Below are 26,245 nucleotides of genomic sequence, written 5' to 3'. Positions count from 1 at the left end.
ATGCATAAAAAAAATTATAATTGTAGAATATGAATTATAGTATAATACGTGATCGTTCTATTATTAATATTATTTTATACATGTGCATTTGTATTTTTTACTTGTTTCCAGATAGTACTCCTTCTTCGTAGGAAAATTGATGAATTATCATAATACGAAGAATATCGTTAAATCAATGTGAAAGAAAATCTCTAGGTTAGCATTTATAAAATTCCGAGCATTGTTACAAAACGAAGGAAATTTAAATTAATATTAGTTACCTGTGAGTACATGGTCTCAAACGTTATGTATTATCATCTGACCGTGATAAAAATATATCGAATTTGTCGAGATTCAAATGGATACGAAGAACCGTATGCGCAAGAATCGCCATGTGACTGCGAGTCGTTTAACAATGATACAATGGAGGTTATGAATTCTAACGCGGTAAATTCAATTACAGCTAGAAAGTAAAAATGTGGAATAAACGAAACTATTTTAAAGATATTACCAATCGCGTAAATAATAATTGTAGCTTGTTGCAAGAATTTACCATTCGTTACTGTACTCCAAATAGTTTGAATATTGTTCAATGTAAATGATAAAAAATTGTGTAACATGCTTACGAAAAGAATGTCACTGATATCCAGTAATTTTTTCTATCTTAGCAGAAAACAGTCAAATCAGACATCAACCAGACACCTGATCGAAAGAAAATCTGGTCTATTTTTCCAAAAGACTGGTTTACTTTTGAAAACACTCAAGTTGGGTCGAAACGTTAAACAATAATGTTAACAATGCTCTCAAATACGTCTCTGTAAACGTAGACTAGCCTAAACAACGTACGAGAGACGATTCAACGATTCTCCCTAGCACGATTGTCCACAGCAAAATCAACATTTACGTTTGCCACAATATCGTTACTCTAGAAGTATAATTTTCACCTCCTTTACATTCGAATCGTTACTTTGTAAATCCACCAAGAAACTAAATCCTTACATTGTTGCAAATAAATTTAATGCAAATGGAAATATTAGGTTGTTCGGACAGTAATTTCGTTTTTTTCGATGAAAACGAAACACGATTTTTTCAGAGCGCATAAACATTTTACCAAATCATATATTCTCCATTTTGGAAAACGAAATGACTTTCCGAACGGCCCGATATTTTAGTTCGCATCGCAACAAATACCCGCGCGCAGTTACGACAAAACTAAAGTAATCCGGACAGGCACGTCTGCTGTAAAATAAAACGCAAGGCAAGGGGTTAATAAACTTATTAAGTTGAACGGATGGAGACACAGCGACCGAAAGAATAAGATCACGTATGCGTGACAGGGGACGATAACCGCTGAAGAGTGAAGTCATGTATGCGTGACAGCGGCCGATAACGGATCGCTGGTGGTCTCCCGTACACGAGAGCTGTCGTCGAATATTGAAATCTACTCAACTCACGAAAGTGTGCGTAATCTCGAGCGAATTTTCAAGCACCGGAGTTTCGACGAAGATTGAAACTGTAAGCACGATCTTCCCGAAGTTACGTTACCCAAATTGCTGGGGAAAATGGACGATTTCGAACAATGAAAAACGAACAATGCGTGCACTATTTACGTGGTTGTGATCGTGTCAATTGAGTTCTAGGATAAACGATTCTCTCGAAGTTACCTTACCCAAATTGCTGGGGAAAAGGACGATTTCGAACAATAAAAAACGAACAATGCGTGCACTATTTACGTGGTGGTGATCGCGTCAATTTAGTCCTAGGATAAACGAGCTTTCACGAGTCACCGTTAATAAATCGGGACAAAGAGAGAAGTGAATAAACGGATTATCGTGGCTGCGAATGAACATTCAACGACGATTACGATGCACGTGCACCGTATGACGACGCAAACGTCGATTCAGGGATTTAGATTCGAGAGGACGTTTAATGTTATCGGTACCGCAGGACTCTGATCCCGATACGGTCTTTCGAGACGTGAACCGAGTCTGGGCCTCCCCGGAGGGTAATTTGTCGCAAAAATTGCTCCGGCTATCGGCGTCCGGTCAGAAACTTCGAGAAAAGATTTTTTTTCGACTAGCTGGACTCTTTGTTGGATGGCAGATGCCGTGAAATGAGAAAGTCCAGGTAACCTCGTCGCGAGGAACGTCTAATTTTCACACAGTTTGCCGAGGATATTTTTCTTGGAAAGTTCGTCTCGCTGAGGAACTTTCAAAGTTGTTCCACCCCTCCCCTCTTCCTTCGCCCAATGTTGTCCTGTGTCGGAAAGAAACCAGTCTCGAGTTTGGTACTATATACGTTCGATGTTTTTAAGTACCATTATCGTTGCATCGAGCGTTCGTTGACAAAAGGCTTCTTTTAATTAAATTCTCCTAAATTCCAGAGCGAATTTTTGGCAGTAGCGAGAATTTATAATATTTTCTATAACGTCGACGACGACGCGGCGAAAATAAATTTTAATTAGTAATTCTTTAGAGAAATAATCCATATCGAACGGGGGATTCTTGTTAGGGAGGCGATTAAGTAACAGTTAATTTAACAGAAATTTTTAAAGAACGAGAAGTTTAAGAAATACAAACGTAGATCTTCGTGGAGATACGTTTGTTAAACATCAGTGTGCCGTATGAATGTTCGTGAGGTGTTTTAATAAATTTTTTTCGCGTTCCAGGTTACGAAGCGTACATTTTTGTCCAAACAGAGGTATTTTTCTAATAGTAATTCGCACGAATGTCAAACGAACGAAACAAATTATTAAAGCGTACGAATGTAGCTATCGCCCCTATTACAATAAAAAATAGAACACATATCGCTAGATGTATGTTAACGTAGAGAGGTTTAGAAAGTAGAAGATGTGAAAACATGGATTTCGGTTTGGTATGCATATACGTATGCATATGAAATTTTATATCGGTTCGGTAGCTCCGAAGATATGTCCACGGTTCCGAGAAACGCGCGGTTTAAAGTTTTAAGGGCACCGTTTTATATTCCCCTATTGGGTCAAACGTTACAGTCGGCCATCGTAGGGTAAAATCACTCGAAGTTGTTCACATTCCACTTACGCGTGATGCCATATTCTCCTTAATCCGCGACTGCTATTCTTCTCTTTTTTTCCTACGATACGATATTTATTCGTTGGAAGTTCTGCATCGAGCACTATTTTTAAGTCACTTCTGTCTCGCGAAGATGGAAGAGAGACATAACGAGTACGAGTCAAAGGGAGCGAAAACGAGAGAGGAACAGTAAGAGACGAACGAGAACGAACAAACGTCGACACTTCGTCTCGTTCCACCTCTCAAACGCCTGATACTCTTTCCTTCGAGTGCAATAATGCTTGGTTCGTCTTGCAGCATTCTTCGTTCGCTTTTAATCACTCTGATTCGTTCTTCTCTTCGCCAAGAAACCGAGAACAATCGTGAGCTGCGGTGGTCCCTCTGCATACGTTTTATATTCCGCATCGGTCTCGAGATCCGTACGTGCGAAATGTTGCGATCGAACGTTACTCGATACGGAAGCACAGTTTCTCGAATAATAAACGTATTTTTCAAAGTTTCGAAGAATTATCTAAAATACTTTTCTTTCGCCAAATATTTAAACTTCAGTTATTCATCCATAAATCCGATACGATCGAGTCAGTATAAGATGTAAAATACGTCCAGTAAAAACGTCACTGAGAATGAACGTCTATAATAATTTCAATAATTTCAATTTAAATAAAAAAAGCAACTTGTAAATTACAGGTTCTCTTGTAATTTTAATTTTTCCTTTAAGTTTCTTTTATTTTCTTCAGGAAAGTTTTCAGACGACAAACGAAAGTGTTAAATATGAAATTATCGCTCGGTTCAACCGAGAATCGTTTCCCTTTATCGGCCATTGTCACGTATGCGTGACTATACTTGCGTAACCTCCTATACCACACTGTTCGTTATCCCACGTTCGTTTAAATTGACGCCTTTAAATATTCACCACTATGTGCACAATTTCCAACTCGTAAATTACAGGTTTTCCTGTAATTTTAACTTTTCCTTTAATTTTCTTTCGGAAAGTTTCAAGACGACAAACGAAAGTGTTAAATATGAAATTATCGCTCGGTTCAACCGAGAATCGTTACCCTTTATCGGCCATTGTCACGTACGCGTGACTACACTCGCGCAGCCTGTTACACCACACTGTTCGTTATCTCACGTTCGTTTAAATTGACCTTCTTCGAATGTTCATCACTGTGTGCACCATTTCCTCGGTAACGTTACTATATTTTCCTTTTTTTTTCGTCCGTACCTCGAAAATGTTCTTCTTTCGTAGCTCTCGATCGACCGATAGTCGGAAACGTTCAGGAGTAATAAATTGCTCGTTAGTACCAGTAACGAATTTAATTGCGACAAGCATAACCTGTTCAAATATAAAACCAATTCCCGATGGGTCACGCTCGAACGTTGAACGCAAGAAACCAGCGGTGTAAGTGAATTACAGGTCTGATCGAAGTTGAGGGATTGAGCGTGCTGGAATATCTACGGCAAAGCTTCGTCCATCCGCTCGATGAAATCGAATTATCGTCGGGAATTGCTACCTATCTAACGAGCCTTCTGTCACGGATCGATAGGATTACAATGTGGACGCCGTGTAACGCGACGAGACACGTACAACACGTTTCGTCTCGAGAGCTATCGTTGCATCGAACGCTAATTAACGCCCGCCAACGGGGTACCAGGCGACAGAAAACCGGGATTTATCGCTCGCTCTTAGCGCATCGCTACAGATACCATCGTGTACGATATCGAATTCACGAATCGAAGTCAATCCCAATATCTCTACGTTTCGCGAACTCGTACACCGTGTGCGAGAAATACGTTCTCACTCGTACTTGAAACGTACCATTTATTTCTCGACGAGAATTACAAGTTATAGAACGGAATAGAAGTTATATTTTTCCTCGTCGTGAAATATTTCAATACGAAATCAAATTTTTACACACTCGAAACTTTTACTCGAATACAAATCTTGCCTGTTTGTAACGAATTTGCGTTGAACGCGACGCGAATGCTGCGCAGACGATGAAAGAACACCCAACGATGTTTTATCGAAATTGAGGGTACAATCTCTAGGTGAGACGTATGGCACGAAAGAAAATTTTTAGTCCATAAGAATGCTGACGATTAGAAACATTTCTTTCTATCCGTTTACGAATCATTGGAGTTTGACAATTGTGGGAATATATATTTCTGGTATCACTTTGAATTTATCGCTTATTTTGGGCGCAGTCGATTCTTTTCTTTCTTAGAACTGTATGTTTATAGTTACTAAGGTAATTAAAAGTCATTTAGCGTTGAAAGTTTTCAATAGGGATATATATTTCTGGTACCACTTTGAACTCATCGCTTATTTTGGGCGCAGACGATTCTTTTCTTTCTTAGAAATGTTTATAGTTATTAAGGTCATCGAAAGTCATTTATCGTTCATAGTTTACATCAGTCGAACGTCCAAAGATTGTTTCTCACCTCACGTATTCGAAGAAACAATCTTGAAGATCGGTTCGTTCTGTCTCTAGCTGCAATTCATTTCTAATCGATAAACCGCAAGCTCGTTTGGAAGAAGTTTCACCGGCCACCAGAATGTGGTTATGGTTCCAGCAAGACGGTGTTCTCACCTGTTATGATGGTTGTGTTCGCCAAACACCAAATAACATGTTTCCTGGTCGTCGAGCAGGAAGAGAAAGTAGAATACCCTTCTAACCAACATTTCCGGATTTGACATCTCTGGACTTTTTCTTCGCGAGTTTGATAAAAGTTTACCGAGAACTCACCATCCCTGATAGCGCAAGGGATCGGATTAGGGGTGGCTGCGTAAAATTAGTAGGGCAACGTTCGAGAGGGTGGAGCTACCGTTTAGGGATAGAATAAACCAGCGAATCGAGGTCCAAGGTGGTCCTTTGGAATACAAAAGATAAGAAACAATTCGGACCTTCGACGAAGATAAGTTTCGAATTGGAACAAATGACCCTAAACGACCTTGAAAGATCAACGTATTTGGATCAACGAACTCGTCACGGTGTGCGTTGCACACCTGCCTAATTGCGAACCTATTGTTCCATTTGAAAAGACAAAGATCGTTTTGAAATCTTGCAGACAGGTCCACCTATACAAGACTCGTGGGACGTACCTCTTGAAACAAAGCAAGCTTCGCTCGAAACATTTTTTGGACTGACGAATAATTTGGCAGATTTGTGTCGGAAGATACAAATGGGCCACTTTGTGTGTGAATAACGTCAAGGTTCTGATTAATGACGGTCATTTCGTGATTCGTCAGATTGATAAGGGCACTTAACGTTCGTGTTACTACTGTTTCTAGTCACGATACAAGCTGGATGTTCAGATGTCGCGATAATTACGCGAAAAAAATGTTAATTGAATTTCTGCGTACGATGTATTATTAAAATGGTACCGGAACAAGTTCTTTCTTGAGACGTGTCTTTAAAAGCGATGAAATGTGGAGAACGTTGGTTGAAAAAAATTATGGTCACGGCAGATGATCGACAAGGCTCGAACACACCCGAGGAAGCTCGTACCGTGTCTCTGATGTATTCAAAGTTACACAATAAACGTTAACGTCAACCGACCGCAACAAATGTTTGATTAAAATGACCGCTGAAGCGACACCTTTAAATTGACGCATAATACGTGTATCTGCAAAAATTGATTACGAGAAAGAATAGACTGCTGTGTCATCTAACCGAAGAACAATGACAAATACAATGTTGATATGTATACTGTACGCGCAGATTATTGATAATCTGTATGCACGACTTGATGATCGGTTGATGAGAAATTGTAATGTTTAAATACATCAATATTCGTATTATTCAAATAGTGTGACTACACGAACATATAATATTTTGTTTCGAATAATAATATACAGATATACCTAATGATATTCGTAAAATAATATTTAAATGTAATGAACTGTTTCACTTCGATATTAAAATATACTCTGTCATATTTAAAATATGATTTTTGAGTAACCCTGAATTCAAAGGAAGTGACCAAGCTTTTAGACCAGAACAGCATTAAAATGTCACATCGTCAATGTTACAATATTGTTCGTATTTTTACAAATTTTACGTGTTAGTTTACAAATAAATTAAGTATAAAGATTAGCGTGCTCGACTCGAAAAATTGCAGAAACAAACGATTTGAAAGAATGTAAAATTTCTGGTAAGATATTCGTGAAAGTTTCGAATTTATTTAATCGGGTTTCGATTCTACTCAAAAGCACTATTTTCGTTTCTCGAGATATTTACAAAGAATTTAAAGTTATCTCGTTCAAGTTAAAATCTACTTGGCGTTTATGCTTTCAAGTGACTACCTCTGCACCGGTTTCGATTTATGTTGCACGAGTGATTTTGATTGGTTTCGAGTCTCAAATTTCTCACTCGAAAGCGGGAAGTGCTGCACCGCTTACGTATCGCGAAATACTTGTACAGAGTTAACCAATAAGAATTAAAACCAACCCGCGAGGTGTATGATTTCATTACTGCCGATAAACACGCATTAATTTTTACCAGGAATCCGAAGAATCCACTTTTACGAGGGCACAATAACAGACGAAGTTATCTCATAACCTTTCGTAAAAGCGATTCATAAAAGTTTCTCATTGTTCCCCTTCATATTTATCGTGCCGCGGGAGAAATTTTATGAAATCGAAGTAAAAGTCCATTCCATCGCGATAAATACGAACCGTTTATGAAAAATAAATACCGTACGGCTGGTTGCAACATTTCCGATGCACTCGGTTTATCGAACCAATGTATTCACTTTATTCGACTGCAAGTTCAATTTTCTTCTTCGTTCGATAGCGAGACACATTTACGAATAAATTATGAAATATATTTACAACTGTACAGCGTGTTCACGAAGTAAGTGAGTAACTCGAGGAATATATTCTTGTTGTAACGTTAAAACGAGGTGTCTTCTGCAAATTACAAACTTTGAATGTTTTACGTTCGGGAGAAAAATAAAATGTCGAGCATGTGAACAATTATAGTTAGACCCCCGATAATGTTAATAATAACGGTATGAAATCAGAACGAAGTTCGTGTATCAATAATCAAATATGTCGACGAATTAAGATACAGTTAAGTAGGTTTGTACCCTTTTGGAATATTATTTCAGGTTGAAAAGAGGAGAAAGAAATTATTGGTAAAATTGTAAATCACTTTCACGGATACAAAGGCTGGCGAGTATTGTGAAAATAACGAGCGATACGTTGACAACTGTTCGTTGTTTAACATCTTTCGAACACTCTGAATCGACGAACTCTCGAAGTGTTCTTGTGTTGTGACTTTTGTCGTTCGATCCTACGTTAATTGGCTCGTCTTATGGAACGTCCGGGGCAATTAATTAACTGCAATTAACCTACATAGCGACCACGTGGTGCGACGCTATTGGCCGTTGATTCGCGATTGAAATCAGCGCGTGACGTTGAGTAGTTTTTACAAATTTCCAGTGTTATGTCTTCCACTTATGTATTGCAACGTTTAGTCAAGAAAGTGGTTTTCCGTTTCGTACACACGGATCGAAGAATATTTGGAAAACGATAGGATCGATATCAGGAACTATACTGTCGAATTTGTATTCGAATACTCGAATACACGAGTGATTGAAATATTCGATGAATATAATTCGTATAGTCGAACGATTCAATTATTCAGTGAATAGAATTCGTATACTCGAGAAATTCAAATATTCAGTGAATACAATTCGAATACTCGAGAAATTCGAATACTCAGTGAATACAATTACAATACTTGAACATATTCGAATATTTAGTGAATAGAATTCGAATACTCGAGAAATTCGAATATTCAGTGAATATAATTACAATACTTGAACATATTCGAATATTCAGTGAATATAATTGCAATACTTGAACATACTCGAATATTTTGTGCATCGATCGAGAGAATGTTCATAACAGATACATATTCGAGTAGCGACCCATAAACCATGCGTATAATTTTATACACGTTTATGTACAACGTAGAAAAAAATTCAAATCAAATTTTTCTCATGCCAATTCGTGCATTTATTCCATTTTTAGCTTCGGATAGAATATGTTCACGCAATACGCATATAAACGCCTTCGACCATTAACTAGGCCATCACTAGATACAAAAAAGGAGTTATGAATATTTCTACGGTACGTCTAGAAAGAAACAATAGTTTGCAAATAAAGCAGTTACGCAACCTAAGGTTTTTTCTTTTTTGTTTCTTTCACAAATATAATATAATGCTCTTGGTCAGTTTTTTTTTTTAAAACCCGATAATGACCTAAATAATGATCGAGAGCGTTTGGATCCGTATTGCGAACGTATGTTCAATTTGAAAACGAAGACTGAACAAATGTTTAAATTAGCACAAAGTGGTACCTTATTTTGTATTTGTGTATGTTTATATAGAAACACGTGATATTATTTTAAGTATCATTGATTTTACTCGTCATAATGATTCATTCAATGGCAAGATAAAATCCGGTCGAACCCGTTTATAACGATCACGGATATAACGAGATCACGACTGCAATGTACAAAAAGCAATAACGATTTTAATTTCCGTGTATTTCCATACAACGTTCACTTTTCTAACAAGCGCACTACACGAATATATCGTACAAATTCGGTGAAATTGGAAAATATCGAAAGAAAACCATTGAACCAGACATCAATTTTTAGATACCTAACAAAAATACTTAATCGAAATTGTACTGTCATCGATTAATATCGGTTGTAAAAAATTTTAAAATTACGGATAAATAAATCGAGTCTAATATCAAATGTATCACAGTTTATAGAAGCATATTAGTAATACAAATAATATTCAGTTATGTGACCATATTATTTTTTCTCTCTAATATTCTTTCGTTCTTTGAATGTATTTTTTTTTATACAGTTACCATTATCGATAGATTGTCAGTATACGCGTTATTCAAGTAGTGCAAATATTCGAATACTCAAATATTTAAAATGTATTCGAATCATTCGAGTATCTATAAAATATTCAAATATTAAATTACCCGAACAGTTCCAGGCTTAGTTGAAATACTTCTGGAAGTTCGAGGGATAAAAATAGTAGATGAAGATGGAAGATTTGCGAAAAAGGTTTGAAATATCTTACCTATTCACGTCCACGTCTGTTGACTCCAAAATGGTTCTGGCTTTGTCCAGGTGGCCATGTTCCACGGCTGCGAAGAGAGCTGAAAGACAACAAAACGGAAGATCTATATTGCATGTATAATACAGATCGATTTACCCTTCAAATCGGTTAACGATATCGGAGAGATTGAAAAACAGTTCTCATTGGGTATCGAATATCGTTGAATCTGTAAATCATAAAAATGGCTCAAGTTCCTGGCTCCATAAAACGTTCTATAGTTACGCAAAAGGAATGCGTCGAACGCCAGCGGATTAAAATTGTACGAATAAAAGTGGAACCAAGTTCACAACTCGTGCGTATAAAAAAAAATACACGAGATCGGAAATAATGTTAAATCTGCGATAAACATAATAATTCTTGCCGTACTATCGATGTACAGATAGTACATGTAACAAAACGGACTAATAGAATAAACGTTAGTTACAATAGCGGTCGAGTTGTAGAAAAATAAAATTACCAGTAGTATGAAATTAGGAATGATCGTGGAAATGAAATTTGTGCAAAGAGTCGAGGTAATTATTTGGAAAAGTGAATATTTTTTCGATTTCTACAACATATTCAAAAATCGTCGAAATCGATGGGACTCCGACTTTTTTAAATAATTACCAGAGTTAATATTGCACGGAAAGAATAATTTTCTCATTGAAAAAATAAGCGATTGAAAAAATTCAAAAATCGTGCTATGAAAAGATTTAAAATTCTTACAACGAAAAATTGAAATTATTAAACACACAGCGCAAGCTGCAATGATTTTTCTTTATTCGATGAAACTGAAGTTAAAAGAAACAAAAAAAGGGGGGGATGATGCACTTCAAACTCGATTTGAAGTATTGATATTGAAATAACCGAAATTAAATAGGAACCGACGAGTGAAAAAAATAAATACTAAATAAATAAAATACCATGCAGGTGTATGTTGAGGGACTGTGCCGATAAAGGATTGATGTGCACCGATGCTATGTTGTTTGCTTGCTGATGTGGCTGCTGCTTTTTCTTCCCGAAGCCCTCCAGGAACTCCATCCCTTGCAAAGAGTACAACTCTGTATGAACATAAACAAAAGGAACTAAATAACGGAAAAAACAAAGAGACCAAAGCGCAGCGGGAGTCTTGCGCGTAATAAACAAAAAGGAACACAACGGAAAACCATTACAAGTAAAAGGATTCGACGAGTACTGAAAATTTTACATGCTAATTGGCAAAAAAATCTTGGAAAATTAAATTCCTCAGAATGATAAATTCAACGAGAATTTGTCGATTAAGTAAACGTTGGCTGGTTAAATTGTTTCGTATTCTCATCGGGTTTCTTCCAATTAACAAATATTTGACCAGAATACGGATTTTCTACTGCGAATAAAGATTTCAAACGATTTTGTTCGGTAATTTTTCAGGGAAAATTGAACGATAATAGAAACATTGAGAATGTGAGAAAATTCATGGTACAAGCAGGAAAGAACACTCTTTGTGAAAATTAACTGAAAACATGGAATACAATTTGTTCGGACGAGACTTCTTTTATCGAGAGAATCAAATTTGAAAATTCTTGGGGCACGCGAACGATTGAGTAACTTGATGTGAAACCTTCGACCATTTCTTACAATGCTTAAAAATTTATTAGGTCCTCCCATAAGTTCGTGATGTTTATTTTTCTAGCACGTAAAGTAATATTTTAATTTTACCTACGAAGCTATCATACGTCCAGCTTTGATTTCGTTTCCAATTTTTTCAAATGTCTACATTCATATAATTTTGACACGTTCAGTATTTACGACATTTCTCATATTAATAAACTTCTCGTTTCTGGATGAAAATTTCCTTCTTGACATAATAATAAAACACCTCTTCCATAAACACATATGCAACTTACTAGGGTTGTCGTATTCCCTTTTCTGAACTCGTACAACACGAGATGACGAAAATGGACAAGTATCTCACAATCAGACATTGTCTTACCGGACAATAAATATAAAATTTGTGTAACGTCGCGATCCGTGATTTTCGAATACCTTCTACAGACCAAACCGAAGCACAACAGTTTCGTCAGCCAAGACCTTCTAGCTCCGTGTGTTTACGAAACGTATCGCAAGAAATATAAACACACCGAACTTACGAACCGACCTAACACTTGATTTGGTACTTGTGAATATCTACAATGGTATATCGTTACAGTAAGACCATCAATGTTTACAAACGCCAATTATCTAGAGAAATAATATACAATGGTCAAACGCGTTAATAAGACGTACATTCGATCGCACGCCTGCCCCGAGTAAAATTCAAGATCGATTTTCTCGAAAACTTATCCCCTTACGACCAAATTTTATTCCATACTTTCAACACATTTTAAATTCAAAAATACCTCCTTGTGTGTGAGTGTTCCTAGACACTCTTCGTGAATCCTCAGAAACGATTCGGAAAACATTTATACCATTCGCTCGTTAATTCATTTCAAAATAAACATCGTTGGGTACTCTCTAATCATTTCCCTTCGCGAATACAGAGAACCGAAATTACTCGAAAAATATACCAAACCACGCGACGCGAGAATCGAATTCGAGCGATCGTGAAACGGAAACGGAGTTCTTCTATTCTCCGTTTCTCCGATTAGAATTTTCATTCTCGCCACGTTCGTTATTCGATCTTCTTATCAAACGGGCGAGTTGGATGAAAAAGGACACTTAAAGGTCCCTCGAGCGAGCAAGGAACCTTCGTACTAATTAAAAACTAGATGACCCGTACTTGATCCGGAAGTGGTCGTAACGAGGACCCTGTCCTGTCCAATGGACTCGTCCCTCGAATCCTTCATCGACTTCTTTCTCCCGACGGAGACTTTGCTGCGGAAGCTGCCACCGCGTGCGTTCGTCCAGAAACTTGCGATATTATCCACCGTCCTGATCCTGCAGGACTTCGACGAGCACACGGACGTTTTCCTAATTAATTCCGGTGATTTGCGCCCTTTCGAGGACAACTCGTCCCCTCGGTGATCCCGACGATCGAAAGTTACCCCGTCGACGACCATCGAGTTGAAACTCGCGGCCCTCTCTTCGTCCTGCAGGACCACGTCGTTCACGGACAAGCTCCTCGCTTTGTTCCCGACCATCAATGAACGAGCAACGTTTCTATCGCGCTTGAACTCCGCCTCGAAGACCTCGCTGCCGCGAACGCATTGAAACTCGATTTTACGCTCGGAAGGAACTCGAGAGTCCACCATCAGAGTCAATCCAGGATCTAGATTCGACGTATCGGTGGTGAACTCGTCCTTGGGATCCTTGTCGTTCGTTTCGCGATCGGAGTCCTCCGGTTCGAACAGGAAACTCGTGACCGACGAATCCAACGAGTTGTCCAGACAGAAAGTCGGATTCTCGTAGGACAATTGACCGGGTAGAACGTCCTTCTTCTCGCAGGACTCGTTGCTCCTCCAACGAAAACCGTGGGTCAACGTTGGCGAGAGATCCTTCTTCGAGGGTTTCTCCGTTTCCTTGCGATTCTTTCTCATTATCCTGTCGGTAAGGCACAATTTGCTCTTCAGCTCCTTGCTGATTCCCCGTGACTCCAGCTCGTTCAACGACAACAAATCGTTCTCGTGGTCGTCGATCGCGTTCTCGTCCACCGTACGATTCGAGTTCTCCGTGCTCGGTACAGCACTCGAGGATTCCTCGAGCTGCGGTAGCGCACTCGCGCGTTTACCGCCGCGTTGGTCCCGCACGGCCGCATTCGACAAATCGAAGCCCGTGTTCAAACGAAGAGTGGCGCGGCTCCTCAGCTTCGACATCAGCTTCAACGACGCACGGAAGGACCTCGACCTCTTTAAGGTCGACATCCTGTCGCTGGACGATCGCCTCGAGAGCAATTCCATCTTCGGGCTGGATCTGGTCGATTTGCGAAATTTCATCTGGAGAACCTCCTGCCGACTCTGAATCGACTTCAACGAACCTCGACGTTCTCCGAAAGAACACTGCGGAGAACTCAATCTCGGAACATTTTATTCCGCGGAGAACTCGATCTTTTAGTCTCGCGAGATTTTTCAAAACTGTCCTTAACTGTCCGAGAACTCAATTCTCGAATTCGTTTTGCGTCGTGGACAATCGATTCGTCGAACGTTGGGGTTCAATGGTTACTCACGTTTTGCGGTTCCAATTTTCTCAGATCGTTGGCTCGGTAATCGCGGAGAACTCTGTTTTGGAATTTCTTGTTACTGTTTTCGGAACTGTTACACGGAGAACTCAGTTTTCGAATTTTCAGTTCCACTTGTCGATGACTTATTGGAATTTCAACGCTCTCTGAATATTTATTCAGTGGTAGAACTTATTTCGCAGAGAACTCAATTTTGGAATTTCTTGTTACACAGGGGAACCAATTTTCGGAACTGTTACACGGAGAACTCAGTTTTCGAATTTTCAGTTCCACTTGTCGATAACTTATTGGATATTTCAACTTTCTCTGAATATTTAATTAGAACTTATTTCGCAGAGAACTCAATTTTGGAATTTCTTGTTACACAGAGGAACCAATTTTTGGAACTGTTACACGGAGAACTCAGTTTTCGAATTTTCAGTTCCACTCGTCGATGACTTATTGGAATTTCAACGCTCTCTGAATATTTAATTAGAACTTATTTCGCAGAGAACTCAATTTTGGAATTTCTTGTTACACAGGGGAACCAATTTTCGGAACTGTTACACGGAGAACTCAGTTTTCGAATTTTCAGTTCCACTCGTCGATGACTTATTGGAATTTCAACGCTCTCTGAATATTTATTCAGTGACAGAACTTATTTCGCAGAGAACTCAATTTTGGAATTTCTATTCAATTGTCGTTTTAGAAACCATCTTTCTTCCAGAATATTTATTCGATGATCACGGAAGACTCGAGTTTCAAATTTTTATACAACTATCGCACAAGTTTTAGAGTTATCTAGCGTCCGTAATGAGTTTCGTGGAGCATTCGAAACACGTTCGATAAAATTTTCTTTAATTGTATGTACAAATATATTATCTTCTCGTCTCTTTGGCAAAGAAAGACTTCGGCCATTTCTCCCGGAATCCTACAGGCACTTCTTTGGTTCCATAAAGCTGAAAAACGACGGACCATTTTTGTAGACGGATAACGATCATCGTTGATCTATCATTGTACAAATTATCGGCAGTCCTTCCTTCAGGGAAACACGACGAGTCTCTACGAGACGATCGGTAGCGTTGCAAACAAAAAAAAAGAAAGGAAGTGTCCGCAAAATGTGACGCTTAAAATTTTATTTCGACTGTTGGAATGTATAATGATCGGGACCTTGAGAAATTTCTTTTGAGAGTTGTCATAAACGTCGTCTCGGATTAGGAGAGGATATAAAACCTTAAAAACGATATCCTTCACTTCCCATCAAGGTTAATAGTCTTCTTTACGAGGTAGTTAGAAACGGTGACACGGGCAATTTTACACTTTCATAGATTCGGATAAAAACGATCGAAAAACAAATTCTCCGAAACAAAAGAGAAATGTGAAAACCGATGTACCTTGCTCGATCGGTAATTAATTGTATTTAAATTTAAATTTCAAATTCCGAACACTCGACATTATTCTACCCTTTTAAATTTCATTTCTAACAATAATATCCCTTGACATCTTGAACTGAACCATTGGAAAAAGGGTTCAGTTAAATGTGAAATTTTATACCTTAAATTCAATCCACGATTTTCTAGGCAAAATCAACCGATGGCAGTATTTTAAGGACACTAAACTAATCTCTGAGAGCGTGAAGCTCGCGTTGTTAATATTTCATCGTACCGTGACGCAGGTGTGTTCGTTGCGTGCCTTGAAAGTAGTTAACGAATAGTTGAAAAAATATCGGGGAACGTGTACAAAGTGGAAAATGATTAGCCGCAGAGAAACAAAGCTGATTTTCCAATAAGGAAGTAAATGTTCGGGAAATGTTGCAATTAAGCGCTGGAAAGAGACTTATTTATCACGGGAAATTATTACACGGCTACGCACACCGAGTATTAATTCGATTGAAAAAATTGCGGGTTACGGACGTCCATCGGACATGAAAACGATGGAAAAAAGTGGCAAAACGCGATGGAAACGATAAACAAAATCATTGAAAAATTTCCTTGACTAACGTGAAAAAGATACCGTGCGAAAAATAATTACGCGAAAATTCACACTGAAGATCGATTCGATCGAAAAATAGTATACAACGTGTCATTCGGGTTAAAGAAAATTAAAAAGAATGAAGAAAATGATAAAAAAAAAAAAAAAACACCACGAAAACGATAATCAATATTATTCAACGCGAAGAATTATTACACGACAACGCGTGTTGAACATTTAATTCTAAAATGGCACGTGTACCGGTCGGATTCATGTACAACGAGCAATGAAAACGATAAGCAAAGAGTTTCTACTATCGCGATTGGAGCATCTATTCGAGACAATCGACAGTTCCGGAAACTTATGCGTGTACACATTGTAAATGGTATCCCGCTTTGGAGTTCGTTTAGTGAAACTTTTCTCGACGCGAGATCGACTTCGAAGAGACACAACCGACTTCTCGTGAACCACGCGATTAATCTCTGGACACCTCTCCTCGTGGGAGTTTCGACGACGACGAATCGTGTTCTGTGCGTGATCGCGAGAAACAAAAGCTCCGAATTGATAGCGGTCACGCGGGGAACTGGTAGCCCGAGTGAAACGATTTTATTATTTACTTAGGACGCACGACGGTCCAGCGATTCCAGCGCGCCAGCCACAATTGCCCATTACGAAGAAGTGGCCTGAAACGTCGCCTCTTCCTCCTCGAGACAAGCGTGACAATTTGTTAGCCCAATCAAATTTATTGCTGGCGTCCGTGCTCGGATGGATCGTCCAAGATCGTCGTTGCCTCGCGATCGACGAGAAAATCGCGCCTAAAACCGATCGGTGGTACCCCATTGTCTCTCGTATCGTCGGCAAGCCATCCCCATTATCGTTAACGCCCTTCGCTCGGAATATCGCGCATAGACTCGCGATAAGCGAACCGGAGCGATTCCAAACGCAAGAACCACGGACGAGCTCGCGTTCGAATATATTTTCATGAAATAATTGCAAAGAAACGCGTTACACGGTGTCCTCGGAAAGAAAATTTAACGTTCACGAGGACAGTCGTGACTTTGCTGTTGACGACGACACGTGTTATTCAAACTTGAATCAATCGTCTCGCGTTTTCAACGTAGAGTTACCGAACTGATGGTAGAGACAGAAGGTGACTCTACTTGGAAAAATAAGTCGAAAATGTAGAACGATATTTTTTCGTACGGAGCTAAATTTTTGTGCAAATCGATGTTAGAGATTGGTGGACTGAAACGATAAATGAATGTTAAAGATTCATAGTCAATACACTGGACTGTGTTATAGGATATTCTTTCGTTTTCAATATGGAGTTACCGAACTGATAGTAGAGACAGAAGGTGACTCTACTTGGAAAAATAAGTCGAAAATGTAGAACGATATTTTTTCGTACGGAGATAAATTTTTGTACAAATCGATGTTAAAGATTGGTGGACTAAAACGATAAATGAACGTTAAAGATTCACAGTCAATACACTGGACTGTGTTATAGGATAGTCTTTGTTGCGTTTGAGCTTATTGACATGACATCAAGAATGTCACGGCTTGTTATCGTATGAAATTCGAAGAGTAATTCTATTTCAACGTTTATCCCTTCGCATTTGAAATAAGAAACAATAATTCGAGTAGCTTAGTGATATCCTCCAAACGTAGACACGTTTATACGCAAGTGCGTATTCCAGGAATGTTTAACATCAATTTACTCGAAGATAAAACTCCGTAGGAGAAAAATGTCGCTCGGTATTTTTTCCGACTTATTTTTTCAAACACCTTCCACCAGTTTGTACTCCCTGTGTACGAAGTTCAACGAGAAGAAGAGATAACGATGAAACTTCGCCTACTTGTCTCTCGGGTAGTCGCAACTTGACCCAAAGTCTGTATTGCACTTTTAAGCGGATTATAACTTAAACTAGGAAAGGTTCGAACTCGCAGCGAGTATTTCGAAGAACTAAATGTACACTACTGTCCCTCGGGTTGTCAGAAAATACTCCCCGCCATTGTTAACCGTGTTTCGCTCGTTCTCGCTGATTCTCGTGAACGTAAAGTCACGTGAATCGGAGCACTGTTCTCGAAAGGTGCTCTTCGAATCTGGATAAAAACCTGGAGATCCGAGTTTATCGATGAACCAAACAAAGAGACAAGAACGCGGTACAAAAGCGATTCGCTGGCTTTGAAAAAGTGGCATCGAAAGTTGCACGAAACAGTGTCTTTGCAAAGCGTTCTTACCAAACTGCTTTCGTTTCGAAAGGAGCCAACGAGTTCCTCGGTTGGAGTTCATTTAAGAAATTCGCTGAACTAAGAACTCGTCCTAAACGAATCGGTAAACTGCTGTGCGAAAAGTTCTCGGAGGGTTCGGTCTGCTTGGAAATAATACAAACGCAGGTGAATCCAATGATCGAACGAGACGAGTTATCGCGTTGAACAATAGCGCGAAAGCGAAACGCAGATGGGTAATCGGAACGATGCGTCAAAGTTGTCGATGGTTGGATAATTGCAGAAACGAGTAGAAGCGAGAGCAAGTTAAACACGGACGAGATAAACGATATTATAAATATATCAACGAACAGATAGCCTGACAGGTTCAAGCCTATGCAAACACGAATATGCAGACACACATGGTCGAGTTACGTAAAATTATGGTCGCACGATTTTAAAAGAGAGGTAGGAAAACGTGCGAACGAAAGTGTTACCGAACACAGTTAAGGAAAAAATGCAAGTATTGCAACGCGGTTTGAATCGATCGGGAGGGACGTGGTTGCCACTTGTGACGCAGATTGAAGTTCGTTAGATGTTAAATAGGTAATCGCGACCCTTTGGTATGATAATGGGATAATTAGAGTACGGGCAAGTTAATCGTTAGAGACTCGATTCGTCCAAAATATTTGCAAGTGGACGGATAAATAGTACGATTTTATTTCTTGTTTAGTGTAAAGATTAATTTGGTCTTTCATCGTTCGATGGTTTTGTTGGAAGTTAACTGCAACGTTTCGATATTTTTTTTTTTTGTTTTCTTCTTGGGTTTTCTTTGGAAAATAAGTACGCGAACAATGTCAATTAAATAGAGTATTTGAAATAAAAATCATAGAATTCGAAAAACGCGGCGACAATATAAAATATTTTTCTTTGGGGACTGATTGCAGATGAACAACGAGAAGAACGATTTTGCGTTAACGATTCAATATTGTGGATATAAAAATGTGATCTACGTTGTTGGTGCTAAAAGAAGGGTAATTTGTTCGTTTATTTGGTATACGCTTATCTTGCCGTTACTATCAATAATTATAGCGATATATTAATGGAGTATATACAATACACTTATTTTCAGTTCTTTATATTTGCATTGTATCGTATGCTTGCGACAACATTCTTTCGAAAATGAAATCGAAAATTTGAAGAAAAAGTTTCTTAAGTATTTTTCTCGATAAATATTTACCGAGTATTTTTGCAGTACAAATCATGTAGCATATTGAACAGTTTCAAGCTTGAATACTGTATAATTTTGAATTTTAACGTTGGTGAGTATTACTTTTAAAAAGGGCATCCGCCCTTTTCTCCTTACTACCTTGTTTATTAGTCTATCAACCCTTAATAACACGTAATCGTCCCTGAGCTACGACTAATGCGACTCCATTATTACTTAAGTAGTCGGAGAACTAAGGAATCATCTACTTCCTCTGTCTATTAATAAAAATCATAACATATATCGAGTGTTTCCAAATTAACCGATTAAACTGTAACAATCATTTTTCCAGAGCAGCGGTGAGAAAAAAACGTTACAGAAACATAGATTGAAAAATGCTTTTATGATCGCTCGCTACTAACGACAATATTTAATGCTTGTATCGTATTGTTAAAAGAAATTGGTACGAATAAAAATGTATTTTGCATCGGATCACTAATAAGTAATATTGTATCGAAAATATCGTACTAAAATAAATTGCCCGAATCGACGAACGTTTTATCGATTCATCTCGCTCCGTTTCGAAAGTCAATCGTTCTTATCGATACGAGGCCGATATCGTCGAAACATTGAACATCATTTATTTCCTATAACTTTTTAATTAAGAGTTTCTCCACCCAAGTTTGTACAAACAATTTTTCTCGTTCGATTACAATATATAATCATTTTAATTGTATTCGAATGCTTTTCTATTGTCTGATTTAATCGAACCAATTAAGGAATTTTACGACCAGCGATTGATTATTAATTTCCCCACCGAAAATGGAAGTAATGGTAACGCTGGCTCTGTTCGATGCAACTTCCTTCCTTTTATCCTCAAACGATCAGCTTTCAATTATTAATATCAACCTTTCGAATCTTTTCCTCTCACTTTATCGTCAGCGCTAACAACTGGCAGCGATTTCTCGGCCGATGCGGGGAGACGGAAAACGCGGGAGACAATACGAAAGAAAAGGATGCACAGAGACGACTACGTCCTGCTTTAACGCCCATTGTGCTAATAACCGCTAACAAAGCTTCCGTTTCCCCATTCTCATACGCGATTAGTGTCTCACGATTGTTGCAGCGAGAGATCGTATCGGCGTTATTCCGTGACTAGATTTTCTTAGCGTTAAGGACAGAAACCATGCGGGTTTATTATATACAAACATTGGGGACGAGATCAAGTTCAATATGTACTCACGAAACCGAGTCAATCTCAACAATCAAGGTTCGCTTCACGGATTTCAATAACAGTGACTCGTGTACTCGAATCTTTCATTCAAATTCAATTATGTTGCAGTACACTTGAAAGTAGGGGCTTTGAGTCGTCATTTTCTTGTTCACGAAATTGTTCAATAAATATAGATACTCGAAGATGGCAGGTTTTTACGAATTTTTACGAAAATTTAAGTAAAAGTGACTCGGGTATTCGAATCTTTCCTTCAAATTCAATTATGTTGCAGTACACTTGAAAGTAGGGGCTTTGAGTCGTCATTTTGTTGTTCACGAAATTGTTAAAAAATACAGACACTCGAAGGTGGCAGGTTTTTACGAATTTTTACGAAAATTTGAAAGACAGTCACTCGTGTACTCGAATCTCGTTCAAATTCAATTATGTTGCAATACACTTGAAAGTAGGGGCTTTGAATTGTCATTTTCTTGTTCACGAAATTGTTAAAAAAATATAGATACTCAAAGGTGGCAGATTTTTACAAATTTTTACGAAAACTGCCTTCCGAAAAGAATTTTAATCTCCGAAACGATGAAACGTGTAAACTTCGATTTTATTTTTCATTTTGTACGATCGATTCTTTTCATCAGTTTTTTCTTTTACTGATAAAAATATTTCTGTAACGAAGAAACGTCGAAAGTATTTTTATTTCATAAATTTGACACCCGAGTTAAATCTGAGACAATTCGAAACAAATATATCTGTATTTTTTTTCCATTGAGAATTTAGAATTTGCGCACCTTTACAACTTTGGTCAGAGTAATTTGACAATGTTCGTGGTAATCTCTCCTCTGGTATCCTCGGAAAATTCAAATGTCCTTTGCACCGTAAATGGTACGAATAAAATTGAACATTTGCATATAGTAGCTTCCTCAGATTCTTACTACCGGATAAAAACCACGAGGAGGTGGCGCATATCATCCGTTACAAAGAGAAAAGGACAATGGTACGAAAAGGATTATGTTCAACAATGCTATAATTTGAATACCGCAATATTGCGTCGACGATGATTCCGTTTATGCGATTTCATAACATTTTCGCTAAAGGTCGAGCCTTAGAGATCGTCACAAAGCTACCTACGTAGCTTCTAAGTTTTAAATGCGTACGAAAATTTAACGATACATTCGAACAAGCATCAAGTGGTTATTAATATTTTTAAAAATTACCAAATATATGTATTAGTTTTATAAGAGTATAAAATGGTTACTGGCTCTGTTTAATACCATTCGGTATTAGTTTATAATTTACGATCAATTCTCGACAATATTCATTAATTATCGTTTCTATTAATAATTTTAATGTATCTCGTTTGCAACGATACATCTTATAAGTAGTTTGAAATTTCGATAGACTGGATTCAGACTCTAGAAAAAATTTTGGAGCAACATTTGAGCCATTGTTTCCAAACTGATTCGAAACATCGTGAAAACTTCAAGAGTGTTCGACAGTGGAGGATCAAAAACTGATTTTTCCAGACGATAGAAAGGAACTTGGCGCTCCTGATGCGTTGTACCGACTTCAATCCGAAGATATTACTTTCCTCCGGGGCCGAATGAAATTAGAACTTTTACTACTTCCTCGAGCAACGTTCGAAGAACTTCGCCGCAGCCATTAAGAGAGCTAACGAAAGTGGATTATACAGGGTGTGTCACGCAATTGAGGTCGTATCGTATGTTTCGTTGAAAATAGAAGAAGAAAAAAAAAAAATGTTAGAACAAGTTAGATAGATGGATGTTTATCAATTTAAGACTTGTAACTTGGAAACGAATTCTGCTTACGTTTCAAATATTATTTTTATATTCCTACGTTTTAATGTTTCATAACGCTCGAACTTCGAATAATTGTAAAAATTCAAAGAAAGAAACAGGAAACGAGACTAAAATAAATTAAAGTAAAATAAAATCCTACGTTTAACGTAGATTTATTTGTATAGAAAAATTCAATAGAAGGATAAAGATCGTTCTACGATCTCTTTTTAACAAATATAACGATGCACCTGCCGAGCGCAATTTTAATTCCATTTAAAAATGAAACCAAATATTTTTTCGCACGAATAAATTCTTTTCATTCTCCAACGTACAAAAGTAATAAGTAAAACTGTTTCGCAAATGCGTACTTGGCGAGATATTTACAAATTATTAATACTATTCCAGTTTCTTCAATAATTTTCTGAACAGTTTCTTTGTATTTTTCATAAAAAAAAAAAGAAAAAAATCTCAGAAACTCTTCATTTTTTCATACTAATTAAAAGCCGCTACGAAGACCTTTGTTATACCGTTCGTTCTTTTCTACTATTTTCTTCTATTTTCAACCAAGCGGGAAATACGACCTCAATTGCGCGAGGTATCCTGTTTTAGAGAAAATTGCAATCCTTTCTTGCTAAAAAGGACGAGTAAATCCGATAGCGGGTCGCGCCTACGACCCTCTGAGAGAAACGCGTTGGTTGCTTTAAAACTGTAATAATCCCGGCGATCGAGATGCGACATCGATCGTTAAAAGCCGCGAAAGAGGAACAACGAGAAAGAAACCAGAGCATAGTTCATAAACGAGCATCCAGGCCTTACTATTTTCCTTACGCGTAAACGGGAACGTTCCGAGCGACACGGAAATATTGGAATACCGATTCTCGAGTAATGGAGATGATTAACCCTTTGGTAGCAGACACTTGTAAACTAGGGCTGCGATTATTCGTATAAATACTTTACAGATACCCGAGTACTTCGAATGAACTCTGAATACCCATTCGGAGTATTCGAATCTCGTTACTCTGATACTTCACCGTTCGAGAATATTATTATTCGCGTATCGTTGTTTGAAAATTATTATCATTATTATTTGTACTTTCTTTGGCAAAATAGAGATATTGCGTAATATTCGACGCTAAAGTTTAGAAAAGAACGATGAACTTGAAGAACTCGATTCGTAAATCACCATTTCTCTACTCCGAAACTCCAATATTCTGGTACTCGAATGCAGTACCAGAATGCAGTAGCAGAAGTGCATCTCTACAGTGCATAGAACGTTCGAATTGTACGCGTTTCGAAGTATACGAAACAACTACGTGTACGAACGCGTACGATCGTTTCAAGGGTATTAAAAATGCGAGTGTGGAAAGTGGAGCAACAATTGATTCGTCTTTTTGACCGATTGAAGAAAAGATGATGATTTTAGTGTAACGAAGAAAGTTGCACCGTAAGCTGGGAAAGAGCTGTCCGGATAAATAGTAATTAAAGTGTCTCTGCCTTTTGTCGACGTTTATTATTTACTTCCTTTTTACGAGGTTGGCCCCATTATCTCAACGACAAACCAAAATCCGCTTCCTCTTGGGCAACGTTACCGTTCTTTGGCATTGTTAATACATCGTTGTTCCGCAACGATCCGCGCGTTTCTACCGTGTGCCGTGAACCGTGGTGTTAATGAATCGTTGAGAAAAACTCGGAACGCGCGCAAAGTAGAAAATTTATTGGCTCGTTGTAAGATTTTCCATCGCGGAAAAATTTTACATTTCAGGCCTCTGAAAAGGGAATATTATTCACCGCAGAAAAGATACACGGCTGGAAACGATGAATATTAATTCAATTAAAGGAAAAAAAAAAGGAAAAAAAAATGGCATATTAGATTCCCATTAGACTTGCAAATGGCGAATAAATGGTAACAGACGATAGTGAGGTCACGTAAGAAAGTAACTGTTAACTAACATTATCCAAACGAGATAAACAATAATTTAAAACTCCATGTACAGAATTTATAGAAAAATGTTCGATTAAATGGACAATTTAATTATCTATTTCGATCGGAGCACCCTGTACATTCGGTAAAAATTTTATTGATAGTAGAAAATTGTTTTTCAACGGATGGTTCTAGTCACTAGAGTCTTCAATTGTATTGGTTGTTCGGAAAGTCATTTCGTTTTTTTTTTTTTTTTTTTTTGATGAAAATAAAATATGATTTTTTTAAAGTGTATAAACATTTTATTAAATTATATATTCTCCATTTTGGAAAACGAAATGACTTTCCGAACAATTCAATATTTTGCTATATTTCCATCGATATTATCTTACGCTCAAAGGGACAGTCTCATCGGCGAAGACTATAATAGGTAATTAAGGAGCCAGAGGCTAACTATAATGTAACCCTTTGAGGCGTAGTCCTCCTTATCAGAGCTCCGAAGCCGATAAACTACAATCTACTTCCTTCCCGGGTCTCTGACATTGCCTAACGCCTTCTTCCGCTCGCGAATGGACTTCGAACCTGTTCAAGAAGCATACCCAATGAATTCATACACCATGGCATAACGATGTAAGGCGATGAGGGAAAAACATCGGTAAACCACTCGGAAGATAAATTGTTTCGAGCAGACGGTTCCGCGGGAAGACTTCGCGAAGTTGAAAAAATTCCAATTAAATCTCTCAAGTTCTAGTATGATGAAAACAAAGACACTAAAAGATTGCTCGACATTACGTGTGCGCATATTAACTACCAATGGGACCTATACAACAACGATGCTCATTATTACAGATACGTATCAATTACAACAAAATTATTTGTTTGTGTAATTACTACTAGTTAAGTGTGATATATTATACAAATGGAAACGTAGTAATTAAGTTTGAAAACTGGAATTACTGAAACGAAACTGAGCAATTTGTTCTAATAAAAGATTTGTGACTTGATTCTTTGAGTCATCTCCGGTACGATCGTATTTATGAGTAACTCGAAACGAAATATACGAAGGATAAATTATTCAAAGGAGCTATGTGTTAAAATGAAAATTTATCGATTGAAACGATTAGAAAAATGATTAGAAAAATCGAGTCGAAATATTTTATTATAAGGAATTATTTGTGTTTAAGGATTACCAATTCGTTCGAGTGTACACTTGGCAATGTTACCAAAGTGCATCTTGAATGCAGATCCATCGCTGTAAACCCATCAGGGAAGCACGAGAAAGAAAAAAAAATTAGAAATATCGGGTACGGTCGAAAAAAAAGGAGGAAGGAGAATTGTTCTCGACAGAACGAAATGTTGATATTCCTGGCGAAAGAAAATGACTGAAACTCGCAAAGAAAGCGTCCATGAACGATCTACTTATGGTTATGCAACCTTCCATGCATGGAGGTTTACCTCGCAAGGACGCACGTGCGTCCGTTCACTACCGTTCGAATACCATCGAGAGCAAGTCGACCGTTGAAGTCGAGATAGTGCTCATCGTGTTTTCCGAGAAAGAGAAGGAGCTGCTCTTGTCTGGGAACAGCCATTTCTGCCATAACGCGGTTGCGAAGCCTGCACAAGCC

General features: G+C 38.0%; 1 protein-coding gene across 7 annotated transcripts in view; it reads right to left on the bottom strand.

The window, feature by feature from the left end:
- Wake (ankyrin repeat and fibronectin type III domain containing protein wide awake) overlaps positions 1–26,245 on the bottom strand; it is a 211,141-nt gene that overhangs the window by 13,441 nt on the left and 171,455 nt on the right. For 3 of the 7 annotated variants that reach the window (XR_012994364.1, XM_076327806.1, XM_076327807.1), the window contains exons 2-4: positions 12,919–15,251; positions 11,084–11,221; positions 10,143–10,221 (exon numbers count right to left, since the gene is read on the bottom strand). Coding sequence is in view for 6 of the 7 variants with exons in the window: in XM_076327806.1 (XP_076183921.1) it covers positions 10,143–10,221; positions 11,084–11,221; positions 12,919–14,071 (1,370 nt within the window). In the remaining variant the exon portion in view is untranslated. Of the gene's footprint in view, positions 1–10,142; positions 10,222–11,083; positions 11,222–12,918; positions 15,252–15,846; positions 15,864–26,245 lie in introns of those variants that run through there. The other 4 variants (XM_076327809.1, XM_076327810.1, XM_076327808.1 and 1 more) reach the window with 3 other exon arrangements.

This window comes from Ptiloglossa arizonensis, chromosome 2 (assembly GCF_051014685.1).
Source record: "Ptiloglossa arizonensis isolate GNS036 chromosome 2, iyPtiAriz1_principal, whole genome shotgun sequence".
NCBI lineage: Eukaryota > Metazoa > Arthropoda > Insecta > Hymenoptera > Colletidae > Ptiloglossa > Ptiloglossa arizonensis.
This window is presented reverse-complemented; position numbering and strand designations above follow the sequence as displayed.